This window comes from Daphnia pulicaria, chromosome 8 (assembly GCF_021234035.1).
Source record: "Daphnia pulicaria isolate SC F1-1A chromosome 8, SC_F0-13Bv2, whole genome shotgun sequence".
NCBI lineage: Eukaryota > Metazoa > Arthropoda > Branchiopoda > Diplostraca > Daphniidae > Daphnia > Daphnia pulicaria.
In genome coordinates this window covers 1,531,907-1,553,379 of record NC_060920.1, presented here as the reverse complement: position 1 = coordinate 1,553,379, position 21,473 = coordinate 1,531,907, and the positions used below count along the sequence as shown (strand labels likewise).

The following is a 21,473-nucleotide window of genomic DNA, read 5'->3' as shown; positions in this document are numbered from 1 at the left end:
CAAGTAAATAGGTTTCCATTTATGTGTTTTATTTTATTATTATTTACCTTTTTCAATAGCCGAGACGACTTAATTTTGTCATATAAGTCGTCAGAAGACTTGAATTTTTGTCGTTCAACGGCATTCTTCACAATTGTCGATGGAAGGTGTGGTAGTTAGGTATAATCGCGACATCCGATTCTTCCCCTTTGGATTTTCATAGAATAAAACCCAGCAACTATTCTCAAGGAATTCTCCATGTGATCTACCGAAAGTCTTTTCCAATTCATTGGCCGCTTCATTGTGGCATTAAATGATTCAGATTGATTGTTCGACAAAATTTTGACTCCATACGGTCTCAATATCCAAGATCCCATTTTATTCATGTCCTTGTCGATGTTTTTGTCGAAGTAAATTGAGAAATCCTATTTCCAACAAATTGATTAGTTAAGTTTCAAAATGATAAACAAAATTGCGGATTTTTTTAGTCTACCTTGTTCCATTTTAAATAACATCTAGCAATAACGGACTTGTAAGATCTTTCTGATTTTTGTAAGAGAAGATTAATAAAGTCAGTCTTGTAGTTTGAAACAAAATTTTTTTCTCTGGTGTTGCATAATTTCTCCAATTTAAGTTTTATATTTCTCCATGAATGTATCCAGCATCGAAACATTGGGATGTTGATCCATGTTTTGGATATAGCATTGGTAATTGCCTTCTCACCATCGCTGACAATTATTACTTTCTTGGACCCCGTTATTTCCGGAACGAGTTCCGCAACCAGCGAAAATAGAAAACTGTGGATAAATTCAATCCTTTCCATTTGAATCATCGTCATCAAAATCCGCAACCAGCAGCTGCTGCTGCCATTCCGGCAGTCAGACGAGGTCATCAAAATCCGCAACCAGCAGCTGCTGCTGCCATTCCGGCAGTCGGACGAGGTCATCAAAATCCGTAACCAGCAGCTGCTGCTGCCATTCCGGCAGTCGGACGAGGTCATCAAAATCCGCAACCAGCAGCTGCTGCTGCCATTCCGGCAGTCGGACGAGGTCATCAAAATCCGCAACCAGCAGCTGCAGCCGCCATTCCGGCAGTCGGCCGTGGTCATCAAAATCCGCAACCGTTAGCTGCTGCTGCCATTCCGGCAGTCGGACGAGGTCATCAAAATCCGCAACCAGCAGCTGCAGCCGCTCCTCCTGTGCGCCGGGCCCCTCATATTCGGGCCAATATGAGGGTCCTTAATGACTTATTTAATTTTGTCACCGGTGTCCTAAGGTCGGGGGCGACCATTAGGACTTTTGCAACGGTAGCGGGTTATACGACAACTTATGAAGTACAAGGTAATTCATTTTATAATTAATTTTTATATTTTTACTTATTAATCATTTCTTTTTTCTTACAGGTGATGAATTCGTGGCTCGCTACAACTCTATTGGGAACTATGTGGCAGACAACAAGCGCGAGGCCGGTGCCATGTTCCTAAATCATTTAATTGATGTAGGTGCGGTGGTCATGAATGGCCCCATGATCACCGCAGGCCCACGTTTCCTACGCTACGTTGAGTATCTGGATCTTGGCAGATGGGGACACTACAACGTGCATAATGCATGTTGTGGTGTCGAACACCATCTCGGCGTGGGAAATTTCACATTCCTACAAACTGGAGAACCGGGACGCTATATCTGCACGCTGCATTTCCCAATATATGGGCAAAGTAAGTAAATGTTTATATATTTAAAAAAAATGGTTTCTAATTTTATTTTAAAATTACAGATCAGATTAGAGTTCACCATCTTGCTGAAACCAAAAAAGAGGCAAGAAATCTCGCCTTCATCCAGTTTGCACAAAAATTATTTGCCGAACGAATTATTCTTGCGGCACCCCAAGCAATGCAAGAACTTCCTGTTGGACTCGACGCCATGCTGGACCACAACCCATGCAACAGTGCCCCACACGCCGTTTTCAGATTGATTATAAAAAGTATACTTTTTTAGCATAGATTTAATAAATTTAAATATTTTTTATCGCAGGAACTTATAAATACCGGATAATTGTGAGCAATCACTTTATAGAAACTCAAAGATTGAGGAATTCCCTCATTGCATTTCCCTTTTGCATACCCAAACTTAATCAAATTATTTTTTTAAACCTTTCCATAAAAGATTCTGAACCTCATAAAATTTGGTCCTTTCTGTGCATATTTCCTCGCTTGGAAAATGCTTGAAATGAAGTAAGATTGACCTCTATTAAGAACGACATAAATTGTGTACTTGCTGTACAAAAGATTCAAGACCAACTGCACTACTTATTCTCTAAGAGGAAAGGGGCGAAGTTGCCAAGTTATAATAATGCTTAAATAAAATTGAAGAGAGTTTATATTTGGCTTGAGCTTTGTTTATGCGACGTTGCCTTTTATTCAAATGTACAAATTCCCTCTTTTTCTCTGTCGTTCTCTTTTCTTGTGTTCGTCGCTATTTCTGTTTAGACAATTAATAATCATTAATTTAAAGTCCAATAGAGAGCAGGATCTTTTACTACAACAAAACCTAGACGAAGCTCAGGTGAAGAAAACTTTTTCGTGTAAAAATCCTCAACGTCATTGATCTTGACTCATTCGCCATCTACCCGCCAAACATCCCAAGTTCTTACTAATGCTATGTTTACAAGTGCATACAAGGCTGCACGTGTTGTTTGTTGCCGATATCAACAGCTGATGACTAAATCTTCTTACTTGCAGACACAGCTTACAAGAGCTTAGGCTGTTTGGTGGGTAGATGGCGAATGAGTCAAGTCGCCGAACTTCCCCTTCTTCAGGCTTTTCCTGCAAGTAAAATATAAATATCTTTTACATGCTTGATTTTAAGTATAGGGATATTTAATAAGACGATAGCTGTTTTTTAATGCTTTTTTCTGATATCGACGTAAAAAAAACTACACGGCTGACATAGGAATCATCGAAGAGTCCAGTCTTTTAGTATAGAGTAGTCCATGATTGAACACGTGAAACCTGTGAAAGCACAAATCATTTCGCCAGTGAATGGTGGGCTGTCCTGGCAGCTCGGAAAAATTTAAAATGTTAGAATTTTAGCTACAGATTTAATGCAAGTAAAATTCGAAATTAATTTTTTTATTGAATTGAAAGGCATAATTTGATAGAAATTTCAAAATAGATAAAATGAAATAAAAAAACATCTTCAGTGCCTTCAGATTTGCGTAGGTGTGGCCTGCGTGGACATTCTTAGTTCCACATTATCAAATCTATCATTGGATTGAATCACCACTGGGGGAAAAGTCAATACGACGACGAGCTGATGAATTTGAATTAGTTAAACTCCTGAATGATGTCTGTATTAAAGTCCTTCGATTGAAGGGATTGAGAGAGCGACTAGTAGAGATGGCAGAAAAATAAACTGTAGATGTTACGTCTGACAGGGTAGGGGTATCAAAGTCAACTGTATGTGTAGGGGTTGACGGGGCAGGGGTAACTGTCAGTCCTATAAAACAAAACAAAAGTTAGTTGAGAAAATGAAAACTGCAGTTGATACACTTATGGCTATACCTGTTAGAGGAGCGGTTGGAGTTGATATTTCCCTTAATGTCCCAGGTTAGATTTGTGTCACCTTTCTTGTCACAGGTTTCTTAGCGTATTTTGCGTTTGAGACAAAACAATATAGATGCGTTTCGTTGTACGTTATTTTACCGGGTAAAATAAATTGTTTTTTTTTTCGGCTCAGCCATGATCTAAGTATATTCAAATGAACAAATTTAGTACTTTCTTTGCAGACTGCAAAGACTACTTATCTGCAAATCTCTGCACCTCTCTACTACTCACTGCAAATTGCAGTAAGTAGTAGAGAAATGCTACTCACGGAAATGCCGAACGGAAACGGAACGGAAATTGCGGCAGGTTTAGGTTAATTTTCCTGGCAGTTCTTGGTACGCAGATACCTATCTTTTGATGAAGGGTGAGGATTTACCATTGGAAAAAAGAAGTCAGTCAACTGAGACGGATTTTAAAAGAGTGCGCCCCCCTTGAGGGCTTTGGGTGAGGCAGTACGACAAGAGGAAAGAGAGCAATGGCACTTTTATTAAATCTTTTTCCCTTCTGTGGCCTTCTTTTAAGCATTGCCCTTCTTCTCGTTTGGGCTCCGAGAATCCGGATTAAATATCATGACATTTTTTTGGGATGGTCTTCTGCTGCCTTTGTCCCCGAATGTTTTCGATGCCCTTCAGCTTGAAAAGCCACAGATATCAGCTTGGGGACACCCGTTCTTTCGGAATTTGTTCCTTTTTTCTCCTCATTAGCTCTTTATATATTGTGACAGAGGGGGGGGGGGGGTGGGGGGGGGGGGGGTTAACGATTCATATCGAGTTTCGTGGAACTCCCTGGGTGATTACAATCTTTCTGTTTTTCTTTAGCCTGATGGCAAGTCTTGTAAGCACGACAGGCGCTGGAATGTTGGGGATTCATCCTTGTCTGGAGATAAATCATGCCCATAGATATCGTGCGCACTCTATCTTCTTTTTTTCTGATTTGAAACGTGTGAGGCTGTTTATCTGCTGTCGGAGATCCACCCTTTTTCATGGAATTCTTAAAAGAACTCCTTTTTTCTGTCCCCCAAAAACGCCCTTTTCCTTCTTTCTTTTGGTTGGTGGACTTTTTCTCCTCTTCTATCTTCTTCTAGACCTCTTTCTTTGGACAATAGAAAGATAATCGGTGATGGAGGTCCACACATCTCGTAAATATTTAATGATTAGATGGAAAAGGCAAATTCCTTTGATTGCGGTGATCCTTTTGTTTCTTGCAGGCATCGCTTGTCTAGACTGGGGTAGGATCACTTTAGGAACTTTAGATTTTGCTTTGGCGAACGTTTTCAAGAACAGCTTTTTGGTGATCCTGATCGGCATCAGTTTTTACCTCAAACCTCTCTCCATGCACGTCAAAGAAAACTGGCACTTCTTCCCCTTGAAGGAAAAAGCGAATCTTTTTATAGGTATTTTCATTACCAAAGAGCCTGTTTTAAATTTACTTCAAAAGGGCATAACAGGCCCTTTTGGACCTTTTCTCTCTTTTTTTCTGGAAAATCCTGCTGAACCTTTTTTTTTGTATGACTGGACTTTTTTCGTCTTTTCTTGATAATGCATCAATTTATTTGATTTTTCACAATGGCGGGAGGAGATTCCTAATTCCCCATGTCGTTATAGAAGCCCTTTAACCTGTCCGATTTGCGATTTATTCAGGGGCGCTTTAACATACGCAATGGGAATACCACAAATCTTTTAGTCAAAGCCATCGTGGAAGAAGAATGTTTTTTAGCTATATTTTCTAGATCATCATTTAATTGATGTCTCTTTTTTTAACTTTATAGCTTACGATTTTAACCCCCAAAGTCTCTTTAAGGTATATCTTCAGATCCGCCTGCTTTGAAAATATGGTAGGTTTTTTCATCCACCACCAGAACAGACCGTCCGTAAATCCACTAAAATTCCCAAAATCTCTGCATTCTCTCAACATTTTTAACCAACCGAACAGCTGCTGAGATTGTCTCCCAAGAAGAAAGAATATCATCAAAAAATACTATACGCTTTCCTTAATTTTTTTTCCTGGTCCGTGTTCATAATTCAGATAAAGCAATTTTACTTGGCGTGTCGTGGAATTTATAACTAATGGATTGAAAAACTATTTTAATCGTTTTTTTATTGTTCAAAAGAATCCACCGAATTTTACGCAATAAAAGACTCCAAGATATTCGCTTCATCACCTAAACTTACAATAAGATCTAATCCCTCAGACAGACGATCTTTCAACCCCTCGATAGTAGCTAAAATAGCTTCTTTGTCATAACGGAAATCGATAAAAACAATTTTTTTCTCCCCCAGGAGTTTTGAGAATTTCATAAATTTTCTTTAAATTCTTGGATAAGCGTACGCGATAAATATCATTGCAAGCTACTCCCGCTTCCACAAAAAAAAAAAAAAAACAACCATACAATTTTTTTCGTTAATTTTTCCTCAATTTCTTGAAAATAACATTTCAATAGGTTCCCTGCGATTTTTAGAACCCCCCCCCCCCTCAAGAGAGGCTAACTTTGAGGGAGAAATCCATTCTTGCCATTGTTTCCCTATCAATACCTCACAGAGGACAAGATTCAAGTCTTCCTGAAAACGCAAACCCATCAAAAGACATTCTACAAAAACCACTCTGGGATGCAAAACAAGTTTTTTATTCCAGGTCATGGGTATGGCTTTCTACAGAAGCTAGCCAAGCCTCTGGGGTCTTTAGCTGATGTCTCAAAGCATATTTCTCTCAATCTTGATACAAACAACCATGGGCACCGCTTCCTACCCCCACATAGTTTTCATAGTGTCACAACAAAAGTTTATGACGACACGCATTCTCCTCAACGGAATAATTTGAGACTTCGTAAGGCTTGAGACCTTCCTTTTCCCAAAAAATGCTTGTGGCCTCATAAAGATCAATGCGTGATCTTCTATTTTATAGGTAAGATCCCCCCTCAAAAAAAGCGGTTCCTGGCTCATAGGTCAATCGATAACGAGAAAGGTGACGCGGTGAAAAACTTAAGGCTTTTTCTAAGGTCTTACACCAATCGGTGGTCTTTTGACACTTAAATCCATAAATCAGATCAAAAGAAAAACGAGAATTTTTTATCCCAGCTGTTGGCTTGCAAGCCTGTATGGGCGCAACCTAGAAACCCCAATTCTTGATCATTAAAAGTTTGAACTCCAAGGGATAAGCCATTATCCCCTGCCCGTGCAAACCCTTCAAATTTTTTAGCTTCTGCAGATGTAGGGTTTGCCTCTAGGGTAATCTCAAGATCTGGCTCTTACTCCCAAAGAGCAGAGATATGCTGGATCAAAACTTCCACAAACGAGGGAGGCATCGAAGAAGGGGTCCCTCCACCAAAAAAGATACTTCTCAACCTGTGAGAGGATCAAGCCTAATGGTGAGCCCAAGAAATGTCCTGAAGAAGCAAAGCCTTTTCCCATCGCTTCAAATCATAGGAATTCCGGACAAGGCTATTAAAATCGCAATAGGGCTATTTAGATGCAAAAAAGGCCAATGAACATTAAACCCTAGCTTTTTTCCCTATTTTCTAGTTTATCCTTAACAAAAAAAAATGTTTGTTGATGAAATAAGTTATAGCGCAATAGATATCATACTGAAAAGAGCGCTTATTTTTTATTGGGCCTATCGCTGTTATTAATCATTTAAACACAAGACCGTAGAGAACCTCATGGTAACTCACAAACATCACCCATACTTTTCGAAGCTTCTCTCTTACTATCAAAGAGAGATGACCTACCTTGAAGGCTCGGGAGAACTTTTTGGAAGAGCCTATCCTCACAATGCCCAAGGACTCAACTTCAGCCATAAAGGATCTTCAGATCCAAATGTCAAACGTCTTCTTCAATCCTTTGCGTTTCTCATAGCCCGTCTTCAAATGGATATCGATAACGAGTACTCGTATCTATCGACAAACCCTTTACCCACAGTTTGTAGCGCCTATTCTCTGATTCCCGGTATGCAAAAACAAATGGAGAAAACTTTTATCCCTCCACGGACTGTGCTGACAGCCACATCAGAAATGGGAGAAAGTTATAGTTTTCAAACCACCATGGGAGAATTCATTTGGCCTCTTGATGTGGTGGACATTAGCTAGGGTCTTTTTGTTTTGCAGACAAGAGAGAATTGAATTCTGCTAGACATAAAATTTAATTCTCAGTTTCAGTTTAAGACCACAAATGATTTATGAAAGAAAGTGAAATACCTCCATATGTTTTCTAGAAAACACGTGTACACAGAGATTCTGGTAACAGATAAAAACTCTATTTTCTCACTTCTTGTTGTTGGCAGTTCTGAACTCGTGGCACTTCAAACATTCAATTAGAAACCCAAGAAAAAGCTCAAGCTAAATCTCGCATTTTTTAAAAAAAAGCGCACTCAAGCTCAAAGCTCACAAAAGCTCACAAAAGCTCAAGTTCACGTGAAGCTCGTTTAAATTCTGTGTGTTAGAAAAGAGGGAAATCAACAAACATTTGAGATAAAAAATTATTGCACACTTTGACGCCTTTGCCGATGCCAAGCCTTTGTCAAGGCCAGGCTCGATTTGTGAAATGATATGCCAATTATGCAAATCTCATAATTTTTCAACATGTTAATGTTACCTAATTTACTTAATGCTAAAAAATTCGGAGTTCCTCCCAGCTGTCTTTTCTTTTCTGATATGGATTCGAAGTACAAAAAACAAACAAAAGATTTGCAACCATTCCATGTGACACCTTCTTTTCCAAGTAAGAGATTGCGCATGGAATTTAAGATAGCGATGTGCTGCAGTAAACCCCAACAATGGAAAGATTGCCTACTTCAATGCTTATGGGTAAAATTTTTCCCGTCTGAATTTTTAAATTTGATTCATTCTTGGAAAGTCTTCCATTAAGTTCCTTGTGAGTATTATTGTGGATTTTTTTGTTGTAAAAACAATTATCTGGTGGTTTGGTGCATTTTTTGTTTGTAGTGAATCCCCAAATTTCACACCCTGTGGCAATAAGAGGATCACAATCAATATACATTTGCGCGGTATAATTCACAGGTTGTTTTTTATACAGACAAGGAATCACAATCCCTGTTTCCGTATATTCTCCAAATCCTGGACTATCGGGCATCTTGATAAACCCATACAAAAACGTGTGACTTCCATCAGGCTCCAGGGGTTCTGGCACCGCCTCTCTGATAGCTTTTGGGTCTGAAGATACAAAATAATCAGTTCCTCTCTGTTCACGAAATAAAAAATCTGGGGGGGGGGAGTATAGCTTGGACTTGGCCAGTGGCATGGAGGAAAGTTTTTTTTATATGCGAGTTTCATGGGAACCCTCATTGTTCCTTTTTTTAACCCTTTCAGAATCGAAAACAACCATAAGTTTTTGTTTTAATATTGCCTTATGGGTTTGGTTTTTTTGTCTTTTTGGCTAAAAAATCAAAAAGCTTTTTTGAAGGAAAAAAGTTTCTGTCAATTCAAAAAATTACCTCGGAGGAGAGCGCAATAGGTCGTTGATCCTTCAGGGGGGTCTGTTACCATCATCTATCAAATGGAGGTTTCTGTCCTTGCTTATTGACCTTTTTCTTTTGTTATTACTCAGATTCTTTTTAGGATCTCAACTATGGAAGGATTTAGGGAGAAATATTGAGGACTCTAAAGCTTCTGTAATCTCTATGGAATAGTAATCTTATTTAAAGCTTTTAAGGCTTGTCTCACTACTCACTCTTTGACTCTCACTCACTACTTGACTTTTTAGAGGGGTAATAGATTACCAGCCCGTAAGAGATTAAACCTATCCCATCTTTCCTTTCACCTTTATTTTATTCAACACTTTTTATTCCGTTAGTGTTGTCAGCAAACCGTTTCGTTTTTTTTTTGCTATTTATTAATAGATGAAGGCCAATTGTGTCGTCCTTTGACACCAAGTGCCAGTCAGAAGGTACTTGCTTGCCTTTTTAAAAATATAGTATAAACCTTTCATTTAAATTTCTAGGGTCCACTATCTTCCACAACTACCATATTAAGAAAAAGCTATTGCCTTATTCTTAATTTCATGAACTTCTTCGTCGATGAAAACTCAACAGCCCAGGTTTAATTTTTTACATTTACTCTTTGAGATACGTAAAACTAATTAGGAATTATATTCTATGGCTATCCGAAACGATGTTTGGGGTCCAAAAGAAATTTAACGAATTTAACGTGGGTGCTGAAAAATCGATAGGACGTACTTATATACAAACCCTAGAACTAAGATCAACCCTAAGAGGAGACATTATTTTTTAGTGTTCGTAATTTGCATATTTTTTTGTTTTTTGGGCCTTAGGATATGGCAGATAAAGGATTCCTCCCCGCCACATCCTAAGGCCATGCCGCGAGTAGGGACAGGCCATGCGGCATATTTTTAGGGTGATCCAATATTTATGAACGATAATTTAAATACAGATCCTTATCACTTTTTAAAAATTAAAAATCAGAAAGATGAAGAATACTTCTTTATATATGTGAATATATATGAAAAGTTTGGTTCTCTCTTAGAATGAATTAAATGGGTTTTTTCAAGGTTTTGGTTTTGGTTTTGAAGTTAAATGTTAAATTTTAAGTTAATTTTAGCTTTTTACAGAATATCTTATTCATTTCTAAAGATCTCACACCAATGAGAAATGGCATGGATTTCTTGGAAATAAAATCGCCTACCTGGGCAGAAATCTTTTTCATTTTTTAACACTACAGATTCATTGCGAAGTATAATAGCAATGACAAAAAACGAGATAATAACTTGGATGCTGACAAATCGAGAGGACGTAATTATTTACAAACCTCAGAAATGAGATCAACGCTAAGAGGAGACATTTTTTTAAGTGTTCTTAATTTCGTATTATTATTAGGTAGGATATAGGCTAGTGATGACATGTGGACACATACCCAAGAGTCCACAGAATGGGGGGTAGAGCACGGTCACAACGTGGATAAATATGGCGTGAGTGAATTGTCCGGCGTGGACCAAGTTCATTGCATGGAAGGCCTTCCATGGAACACGGGGTGTGAACACTGAACTGACTCCAGTTCAGTGAGTAAATAAGTCATGACGTAAAGAGACAGGTCACGGTGTGGATCAGGGGGTCGGTACGTGTGATAAGTCTGATGATGTGTGTGCCGATATGATGTAAGATTTAACAGGTTATTGTTTTCTTATTCGTTTACTTTTCCTTTTTTACTTTTCGTTTTCTTATTAGTCAGCAAAGAGGATATAGAAAAGGAAATTGCGATGCTGATTGAAGAGCTGGAGAAGGTGAAGGCCAAAAAAGAGGAAATGGAGAAAGCTTTAAAGTTGGAAATTAAGGAACTTAAACATGAAAACGATGTTCTCCGGCGTAATAACGGTATCGACATTTTTTTATTTCTGATTTCAATAATTTCTTATTTCTCACTCTGTTAATTTCTAGATAATTTTCAGCATGAAATGGTGAAGAGAAGCGTAACCCCGTATCCTTTATATGATGTTCTAAATAGACGTCCTGGATTGGTCAAAGGTTATCAGATGATGTTTGAAGTATACATTTGAACTATACAGATCAATTTAAATAATTAAATATATTCTAATTGCAGGACAACGAAACAAATGCCTGGTCATGCCAGAAGCTCCACAAGCTGGAATGATTTATTACATACCCTGTGTTCATTTCAATACAGAAGCCTCGTTATAACTAGCAAATCCTTGTATAATTTCAACAAAGAATTTAATGGCATATTGGAAGACACAGACTTCGGAACAATTAAAGGGGTTTTTTGAAGGTTTTGGTTTTGTTTTTGAAGTAAAAGAAGTGCCATCAACAGAAAAGCTAACAGAAGAAATAAATGCTTTGGTAACATCAGATCTATCTGAGTTCCAAAGCATCTTCGTCTTCGTTTTGTCACATGGAATCTACGACAGAATTTGTGATGTTGAAGGTAGAAGTAAAGAAATACAAACCTGACTGAGGAAGTCCCTCGCTGATTGCCATTTCCTTTTGGATAAGCCGATAATGCCTAGTAGCATTTTACTTCAACCTATATTTTTTTCGTTTAAATCTACCACTGGCTTTGTTTTCGCCGAAAAAGGCGAGTAAGAAGGCAGCAAGAGGAAAAAATGATGACGGAGGACTCCTTAGTTCTTAAACTTCTAAGTCTGGGTATGGATTCAAGTCATTGCGTGGATTCAAACCACTTTGTGGATTGTGGATTCTTATTGCAGGACAACGAAACAAACAGTAATTATTAATGGCATGTTGGAAGGCACAGACTTCGGAATAATTAAAGGAGTTTTTTTAAGGTTTTGGTTTTGTTTTTGAAGTAAAAGAAGTGCCATCCACGGAAAAGCTAACAGAAGAAGTAAATGCTTTGGTAACATCAGATCTATCTGAGTTCCAAAGTATCTTCGTCTTCGTTTTGTCACATGGAATCTACGACAGAATTTGTGATGTTGAAGGTAAAAGTAAAGAAATACAAATTCTGAGGAAGTCCCTCACTGATTTCCATTTCCTTATGGATAAGCCAATAATGCCTAGTAGCATTTTACTTCAACCTATATTTTTTTTCATTTAAATCTACCGCTGGCTTTGTTTTCGCCGAAAAGGGCGAGTAAGAAGGCAGCAAGAGGAAAACATGATGACGGAGGACTTCTTAGTTCTTAAACTTCTAAGTCTGGGCATGGATTCAAGTCATTGCGTGGATTCAAACCACTTTGTGGATGGACAAAAGTGTATAAAGGGATATGAACCTAAGTCAAAGCGTTATTTTGCGTCCAAGTGTGGACAAATGTCACTTGCGTGGATTGAACTAATAGTGTGGAGATAAGTATTAAGTTATTAAGTTGCAACATACACAACAGTGTATATTCGCCTATGGACAAATGTTAACACTTATTATTTAAATGTACTTTTATTTAACCTTTTCAGAGGTGCTGCATCTGAAAACTGGGTACTGACTTGCACTGTAATTTGAAGTCAATTAAAATACTCAGGTGAAGGTTAATGCAAAATGATTAGAAATTTTGACACCATTTGCCCCGTCATATATAAGAAGAGTTGACGTAGTAGCGGTATTAACGTTATCATTTTGGAAGTCGCATTTTTATTTTCTTCTTTCGAGATTTTTAAAAATCTCGTCTTTTGATTTCGCTTATGTATTTAATTGGCTACTTGACAGTATTGCCATCTCCATACCATTCTGCATTCTCTCCATCCATACCCATGACTACCCATGATGACGTCGACCATTTCGTCGTCTATTAAAGTCGACACCACTGCCACGCTTTGAAAATTGAAATGCAGTCAAGACAGTAGAAGGTATTTTGTGCTGTTAATTTATTTATCAAGTTGGAGGCTACAATTTTGATTGCTTCACCAGGTTTAACCATTTTCTTTGTGTTCTTTTAAGTCTACTTGTTACAGAATGTATTCCCATGGTGGTCCATCCATTTCACTATTTGCAGAGGTATAGAATGTGACACATTTATTTGTGGTATATTGATATTTGACAAGTTCCTTATCCATTCAGTGCTCTACAACTAGTGTTTGATTGCCAGTCGTTCTGTATGGATGACTTTCAAGTGTAACATCTGCTGTCAACAGTTTAGGTAATGAATCAAGGCCTCTACTCCGGTATTGTATTTTCTACAGAATTTGAGGTTTAATTTGTGGTTGTGCTAAATTTACTCTCTTACAGGTTGTTAAACTGATTGGTGTTTCCATATCAGCTGTTCACATCTTGTTTCTCTCCAGTTCATTGCAAACATAATCAGATGTAAGTTTGATTCTCATTCTGCGGTAAATCTTTCATATATGATTATTACAACATACCTTGGTTGATGATTTTGAGGATACTTGATTCTTTTGCAATCTTCTAAAATTGTATTCTTTATATAGTATGTATTCGTTCATCTAACATTAACGTGTTGTTTTTGTTTCGTCACAGAGAATTGTAGTGTTGGAGCCCGTCATTGCTGCAACGTGTGTACAGTATCCTCAAAAAAAATCCGAATGCGATTTATTGTCAAAAAGCCCCCTATCCATATTGCAGGGAACTGTGTTGGGCTTTTAGCCCAAATTGGGGGGGGGGGGGGCTAGAAAGAAAGCGAAAGGTGGGAAGAAAGGAAAAGAATGAATTAGCCACTGGCCATGCATTCCCCCTCCCTCCCTTTCCCCCTAAATATGAATGAAATCAGACAGACTGTCTGGAATTTTCATGGCGCGAAAAACTGATTGAACCGACTTAAAGCGGTTCCTTTGAGTTTTTCCAGTTTTCCCCGGTTTGTGATGGAAGATTTGGAAGCTTTTGGGGTTTCTCGTCACTTGTTCAAAAAATGGACAGTGGGCCTAAGGCTATTCCCTATTTTTTTTTTTGAAGGGGGAAAGGGTTCTTTCTTCCCACCTTTCGCTTTGTTCCTTACCCCCTAAATTTGGGTTAAAAGCCCAACGCAGTTCCCCGCAATATGGATAGGGGGCTTTTTGAAAGAAAATCCATTCGGATTTTTTTTGAGGATACTGTACATCTGTTGGTTACTGCTGGTTGTTCCACCTCAACATTGCGTAAGTTGTGTGTGCTCTTAGTAGAAACCATTTCTCATTACTCATAAGTCACAATTAATTTGGGATCTTTTTGTCTTGGTTTTCGGTAATCCCGCACCGGAGGGTCAATCACGCGGTTCATTGGTGCTCAATCTAACCCTTGGGAAGGTCTGAGACGAGGCCATTTCATTGTCGGAGAGATGCTCTAGCCGGGCAGCCTTTTCGTACAGGCACAGGGGAATAGAAAGGGTATCGGTTGGAGTGTCGCATTTAATCGGAACTGCCCAGCCGTTTAAATAAGGTATAGTCTTGTTAGTTAGAGTTATTCTACGACTCTTAACGCTTCATTCATTTAATTTTGGCCCGTTTAAATTTGGTTATGCATCATAACGCAAGGAACACAACAATTTATTCTCAGTCGTTATTTGTAATTGGAATCTTTTACAGTGTAATGGTAACCTGACTAATCTTAAGTTATAGTCAATAATTATGTAACGAGTTCTTTCTTATTTCGATGTTCCTCAACTAGCTCCATCGATGATTCGACGTCTTGCTGGGACCTGCATTTGACGAAAATGTTTGACCAATTTTCGCAACCCTTTGCTGATGAGTGGATAGAATGGCACAAGATGCACAAGGTAAGAAATCACAAATCAAAAGACATTTAGTAATGCGCACCACGAGCTGTACCATGTCGAGATGAATTTACGAGCGTCTAGTTCTTTCGAGAGCATCAAGGCTAGATGATTAAATTCGTTAGATTTAAGAGCAATCAACAAGTTTACATTACCTCGATTTTCTCCCTTTTATCTCCCTATAATTACTTCTAACATTGATTATATTGTAAATATTTATATCTTAGCAGTGCCTAAGCAGTAGTACCACATACGTATGATTAGACCCAAAATGTAAATAAAATATAAAGATTTTACGAAATATGTATGACATATTTTCTGCTGAAGTTATTTCTGATTATTTTATTTTATTAAGTGCAGTTAAGATAAACGGGATCTTATTGGCATTCGATTTCCGTTACTTTCGTCGGCAAGAAATGAAAAACATCTGCACTACTCATACTCTAAGAGAGAAGGGGCGACGTTGCCAAGTAACAATAATGCCCAAGGAAAATTGGGATTCCAGCAATTTCACAACAAAGGTTTTTAACTATACAAGCTACCATTCTCCATCTAGTGGCCGAAAAAGACCTAAATTCTCTACCCGAGGCAGAATTAGCATCGGCACTTTTTTCTACATGGCCTTATAGGGGCAGCACCTCCTAATTTCCTCAATAAAAGCCCGAAATTACCTGGTCCCGATTTTTTCACCCGAGAAACTCGAGGAGAAATAGAAACGCAAAGAAATAAAAATGTGTAATTCATCCTTATAAGCCAATTTGGCTACAGTGTTATATAACTAACGAATGCAATAACCCTGGTAGCACGCCTCTATCTATAGGATATACGTCGCCCATGTTTTCAGCCGAGTGAAATATCTTAACCCGACGTCCATAGGATTGCCTATGTCTATACTAATGTCGCGCTGTAAGACATCCAAATGGGTACGGCTTACAGCCGTCTTCAAAATACTTAAATTTAAGCAAAAAGAAAACAAGGGGGCGAAACCACGTTCTTTGGGGTGGTTGTCCAGTGGTCTACCCACTACACCACTCTCTATTACTTTTCAATTGTATTTGGTTCAACGGCTCTAAATTAATATTAGCAGTTAAAATTATGAAAATTTAAAGTCCTTGTCGTTCTCATCTATCCTGTGGACAGATAATTTGGACATCTCACAGACGTCATGTTACGTCTGTCTGTTAAGCGTCTGATTTCTAGTGCAAATGGATGTCCGTGATCGTATGAGAAACATACATCTATAGTACATCTATACGAAGATAGCATAAGGCCGTAGTAAATTGAGTATCCATGTGATATCGAATTTAGGTTGTAGCTAGATAAGATTTGATTTAGACATTAAGACATCTATATGATAGACGATGGATGTGAGTCTGCTACCAGGGAACTAACCGATATGTAGATCAATCAAGTGAACTTCAATACATAAAGTGGAAAAAAAACAATTTCTCTCAACACTGTTTTTGTTTATAATTGCGTTTAAAAGAACTCGCGTATTTCTCCAGGTTTTTTCTTCTTTAAGAACTGTAATTTACTCCGTCACTCTTGTATCTCCATCTAGGGGTGTTATCTTCCACTGTAGAACTGCTTATAGACTGAGAAACATGTACTTATCTTTGATATATAAGTTATCCACGTTGTTTTGCAAAATTTGATCAGCTGTTTTTTTAAATACCCAAGTAGCTTAAGCGGCAATTTCTTCCATCTGAATTTCGTTTGTTACGTCATCCTTATCTACCTTTGACAGAATGAAAGGGATTCCAATCATAGGATGTATATGGTTTTCTATAAAGCTGTTCGTTAAACCAACTTTACATTACCTTGGGCAAAAATGCTATATCTGCCGATGGTAGGGTAGAAGAAATTGATTGGGCAAACTTAGGAGTAGCATTGACGAAATGTAGCACAGAATGTTTTTTGTGACACTCAGACGCCACGGATACAAGCATCTGTGAAGTCGCACAAAAAAATACGATTATTACTGTTGGTTGCTACACATGTTGATTTTCTAAAAATTCTGTAGTAAAATTCGTTCTTATATACTTTTAGTACGCTATAGTCGATTTCCGTCAAGTTGGAGAGATCAACCATCAAGCAAGGACTTCACCCTTCAGCATTCACCTCACTGGCTTCATTGAGCGCTCGGCGAAACTTTTCAACTCCTGGGAAATACAAATTGGAGTCGGCTTTTACGATTACTCTTTCCTCGGTGACTTCGTTTCCCTACAAAAAAGTGAAAAAATATTTTTATAATGGGACATTCCACGCCAAAAGGACAAAACCTTGCCGCGGTCATATTTCTAAATTGATTTTTTTAAATAACAATTCTTTAATATAGGTTAAAATAAGATTTTTTGCCAAAGGGTTTTGAAAAATAAGGGGATGGGTGGGCGTGGTACCGATTGCTAATTTTAGAAAATGCTCAGGACTTGTTGTTCGAATGATAACTTGACAAAGATATTGTTGACTAGTTCAATTCGTATAAAGAAAAGAACAACCATAAAATCTAACCCGGTAATCATTAAAACAAAAAAAAACTTAATAAAATGGGATTTTCACAGGTTTTCACTTTTAAAAAATTTTTGTTGTCAAAGAAGTGCTAGTTAAGCCTTTAACCATGTGCATAGTTTTAGCACGGTCTAACAGGAGAGGTAGACAAACGCCCTATCCCTCTGATCAGCCGGAATAATCAAGGGACTTAGAAGTTTCCTTAAAATGCCGCTTGGATCGTAGGCGTAGCTTGGTCACAACTCTTCATTGCTGCCATTGCTGCCAATTGCCGCTGGCGGATTAGGGTGGAATTCCCCGAATACATAGAAGGAGGGGGGAGAGGGAGACTGTGCAACACACAACAGCTGGTGACCAACCTACGCCCGCGATCCAAGTGGCATTTTAAGGAAGCTTCTAAGTCCCTTGATTAGTCTGCTGCCATGGCGTTAGTCTACCTCTCCAGTTAGACCGTGGTTTTAGATTGGTTTTGGACTTTTGGGCAGCTGAATTCCCTTTAAAAAAATTGTTACGGTGTGAAGGGAAAATGCATATTTCCCGAAAAAAATACTTCTACAATTTTTTAATACATTTTTTAGGACATAGGCCTACTAAGCTATATTCAATGTGTTAGGGGGAAAGGGGGCTAGTTGGCAGGGTCACTTTTTGTGAATTTATTTGAATTTTTTGACCACACGTTTTGCAAATTGAATGAATAAATCAAATTCAGATTTCAATTCTCTGTGAATTGATCGTATTCGTTTACAATTTTCATTTACATGAAATTGTGAAATTGAGAAAAACTGCAAAAAAAAGTCTGCCAACTTGCCCCAACTAAGGGGTAAGTTGGAAGCTGACGATTCTCCATTGCCCCAAAATTTCTAGGTCGAATTTTGAAAACTTGCAACTCAGCATCTCGTGAGAAATCTGTATGCCAACATGCCCCTCAAAATTTCTGACAACTAACCCCACCGTGTGCTTTTCGAACAAATAAATTGATAACTAAATGACTTTTTAATGTAGAAATGTCGGGTTTCTTTTAAAAATAAAACATTAATTTTTTTTTGCTTGGGTTTTCTGACACTCTTAGAGTTTTATACTATGAGAAAAATAAAAAGTGCTGAGAGGCCCAAAAAAAAATTTTGCCGTTTTTTTTTCTTTTTGCTATAACTCCTGTTGGGGTTGGGTAAGTCGTATACTTTTGAAATTTTGTATGAGCAATCTGGGTGTTGTCTTTCATATTTGGTGTAAAAGGCTTGATTTGTTTTGGTCTGTAAGGGGTCTAACTAACAAAATGCCAACTTACCCCACCTGCCAACTAGCCCCTCTCTCCTCTACTTTAAAGCAGGAGAAATTATCAGCAGTTTTGTGTGAATTTTCAAAACATTGCGATTTTGACACTTTTTACATTTTGTGGAATTAATTTAATTTTTTCTACTTAAGGTAGGATTATAATCTTTAGTTTACTCAAACTAGTAGAATAGGTCTACATTACGATCGAATAAAAAATTTAAACAAATTATGACGTCATACCTAGCGCATAGTTTAAAGGAGGGGGGTTTTAGGATTCCGAAAGATCGCTGGTGCTGTCCCCTGGGTCGTCCGATAACGACGCGATTTTTTTCTAAAATTAAGTTATCATTCCGTTAACGCGTTCTGATCAGTATTTTTTTCTTTTGTTTTACTTTAAAATACTAAAATTGCAATTAAAATAAATACGGTATTAGCAGTCCACGAAAAATTAAAATCGAAGCCATGCCCAGCCATCCCATTATTTTTCAAAACCTTTAGCCAAAAAGTCTTATTTTAACCTATATTTAAGATTTGTCATAAAAAATTAATTTAGAAATATGACCGCTATAAGGTTTTGTCGTATTGGCGTGGAATGTCCCGATAATGAAAACACGCGATGATTTACACTCCTGCAAAAAAAAAGATTATGATATCAAACTTACCGGCAGTCTTAGGATGAGGTCGATTTCCTATGTAAGCTAACAGAAGCAAGTGAATTCCAGCTCCAATCAGAATTCCTTATTCCATGTTGACAAAGAGACAGCACAAGAATGTGACACCGAATGGCAATAGTTCGATCTCTTTCATTATGCGGTAATAGAAAATAACCGTCATTGAATTATCTAGATTTTTGGGTTACTAACAGACGTACTTCTGCTCTTCCACATGGGCTTTAGTTCCTCAAGTTCCACCATGAATATGACTGACATAATAATGACAGAAGCCAAAATCGCTTTCGGGATATATGCCAGGGAAGGCATGAGAAATCCCAAAGCCAATAAAACCAAGACGCCTGTCAATGTGGGGTGTATCATTATTCATCGTTCTCAGTTTTTGACACGGAGCGGAATGTAAACAAACCGCCGTAAATATTGGTTAGCGGAGTCTTGGCCCCGCTTGCGGCTTGCACTGAACTCCTTCCAAAAGAAGCGGTGACGGGCATGGAACTGAATAGCGAGCCAAGGATGGTTCCAACACCCAGCGCAATCATTTTTTGGGTGGCGTCTGTTCTCTTGCCGTTTGCTGTGATCGTGAATCACTCAATAGCAATTATTGTATTCTGACAGCATGTAAATCTACTATACATTTGTCATACCAAAAGCCTTGGCGATAGCAACTTGTTCTAAAATGGCCATGAGCGGAATGAGGCCGATAGCAGCTCCGAGTTCCAAACAAATTTCGGAAAACCCCAAAACAACAGTGGTGTTTCCGGTCGTTCGATTGACAGAGAACGGTGGCAAACCAAACGGGGGAATACCCGCTTGTATATTACCTGCATGATTTCATGGTTATTCGTGACAAAATTTATAAATAAATGTTCCTAATTGACATCTGAAAGTGAAAGTGACCTGTCAGAGTGAAAGGTTTGGAGCCATTTTGTTCTAAAAAATAAGCGGCTAAACAGCCGGCGATGACGGCGATAGCGTTGCGACTTGTGGCAATAAACCAGAGACTAGAATCGACAGCGCGACTGCGCAAGAAACCAACTTTCTTCAAAGGGCCAAGATTTTTTAATGAAGTCAATTTCTATGGGGATACTAATCAGTTCCCCCCAAAATATTTAATGAACCGTTAATCTATAGAAAAAAAAAATTCGTAACCTATACCCGCATTAGAAGAAGTTTTACTATCATAGAACAACCCAGGGCGGAGTCCCAAGGATTGCATTTCGTTATGTTTTCGAAAAAACCTCGCCAAATTTCGATAAACGAGGATCCTTTGCATTTCAAGCCGAAGAGGCCCTAAACTTGGGTCGACGATACAGTCAAAGCGGCAGCTGAACAAAAGCCAGAAATGGCAAGAGCCGAAATAAACTCGACCATGAATCCTGTCCATCAAAAAATATTTTTAGGCCTAGATGAATAAACCATAAAATTGCATAAGACATCTAAGATATATACCTAGGTTCAAGAGTCCTGCTACTAGTTCTAGCGAACCAGCTAGGAAAGCTAACAGGGTGCTGGAATAGATCGGGCCTCCTTCATCACTGGCGTACGAGAACGTCATCAAAGATATGACGGCCGTGGGACCGATTGAACATTCCTTGGAAGTCCCCAAAATTACAAAGACGAATAATCCCAGGAAAGCCGAGAAGAGCCCTTACTACGAATATACTGTAGAAAAATGTCTTATAATTATAAAATTCATTTATTATTAATTATGATTTTTTTCTTTTTTACCTGTAACGGCAGTCCGGCGACAGAAGCATAGGCGATTCCCTGCGGAATGGTGGTGAGACCGACGGTGATTCCGGCAATGACAGCATAGACAGCAAAATCCCAATTGTAGCTTGGTAACCACTTGAGAATGGGGAACCGCCGTCTTAGTAATTCAACTGTGCAAGCTCCCTTGACTTTTGATCTTGCCTTACGCTTCCATTCATAACAAGTTCCCATCGATTTCAAATTATTGAAGAAAGTGTAATCCATATATACATACTCCCACCATACTCCCATTCACTCTGAATTGAAAACCTCAATAGACGAATAGTCTGGAGTAGCCTATATATTTAATCAGAGGACTTCCCGACTTCCTAGAAACGCGAGTGTAGTGGCCGCGTCTATCCTCCCACACTTGAGTTCAACCCCGACAATAAAGATGTGACAAGAATTAAGCCAACAGAAACGATGCCATCAAACCGACCCGTTAAGAGGACAATATAATTTGTAGAGGAAAATGTCTTTTCCGTCCTTCCGTTCTGGCATTCGTTGTAATTTAGACATTGTGAGCATCTCTTTGATTCTCTTTTCCTTTGC

General features: G+C 38.4%; 3 protein-coding genes and 1 long non-coding RNA gene across 5 annotated transcripts in view; 1 reads left to right on the top strand and 3 right to left on the bottom strand.

Annotated features, from left to right (window-relative positions):
* The window catches only part of LOC124312357 (collagen alpha-1(I) chain-like), a 1,404,094-nt gene that overhangs the window by 506,829 nt on the left and 875,792 nt on the right, over positions 1-21,473 (top strand). The gene's annotated exons all lie outside the window — the stretch shown is intronic.
* LOC124312553 lies at positions 16,391-16,601 on the bottom strand. Its single transcript, XR_006910547.1, has 2 exons — positions 16,539-16,601; positions 16,391-16,456 (listed from the first exon to the last, which is right to left on the bottom strand). It is a non-coding gene; the product is annotated as an uncharacterized LOC124312553 (long non-coding RNA).
* Positions 16,762-20,814, bottom strand: LOC124312456 (sodium-independent sulfate anion transporter-like). Of its 2 annotated transcripts, none has more exons than XM_046776973.1 (8): positions 20,619-20,814; positions 20,346-20,545; positions 20,067-20,244; positions 19,814-19,990; positions 19,579-19,740; positions 19,370-19,510; positions 19,161-19,298; positions 16,762-16,941 (listed from the first exon to the last, which is right to left on the bottom strand). In XM_046776973.1, the coding sequence occupies exons 2-7, from the start codon at positions 20,349-20,351 to the stop codon at positions 19,237-19,239; spliced, it is 726 nt and encodes a 241-aa protein (XP_046632929.1). In that variant the 5' UTR covers positions 20,352-20,545; positions 20,619-20,814; the 3' UTR covers positions 16,762-16,941; positions 19,161-19,236. The 2 variants fall into 2 exon arrangements, with proteins under 2 accessions (XP_046632929.1, XP_046632928.1); XM_046776972.1 differs by having other exon boundaries at positions 20,325-20,545; positions 20,619-20,813.
* Positions 20,460-21,146, bottom strand: LOC124310710 (sodium-independent sulfate anion transporter-like). The gene is made up of 3 exons (XM_046774665.1): positions 20,898-21,146; positions 20,619-20,760; positions 20,460-20,545 (listed from the first exon to the last, which is right to left on the bottom strand). The coding sequence occupies exons 1-3, from the start codon at positions 21,144-21,146 to the stop codon at positions 20,460-20,462; spliced, it is 477 nt and encodes a 158-aa protein (XP_046630621.1).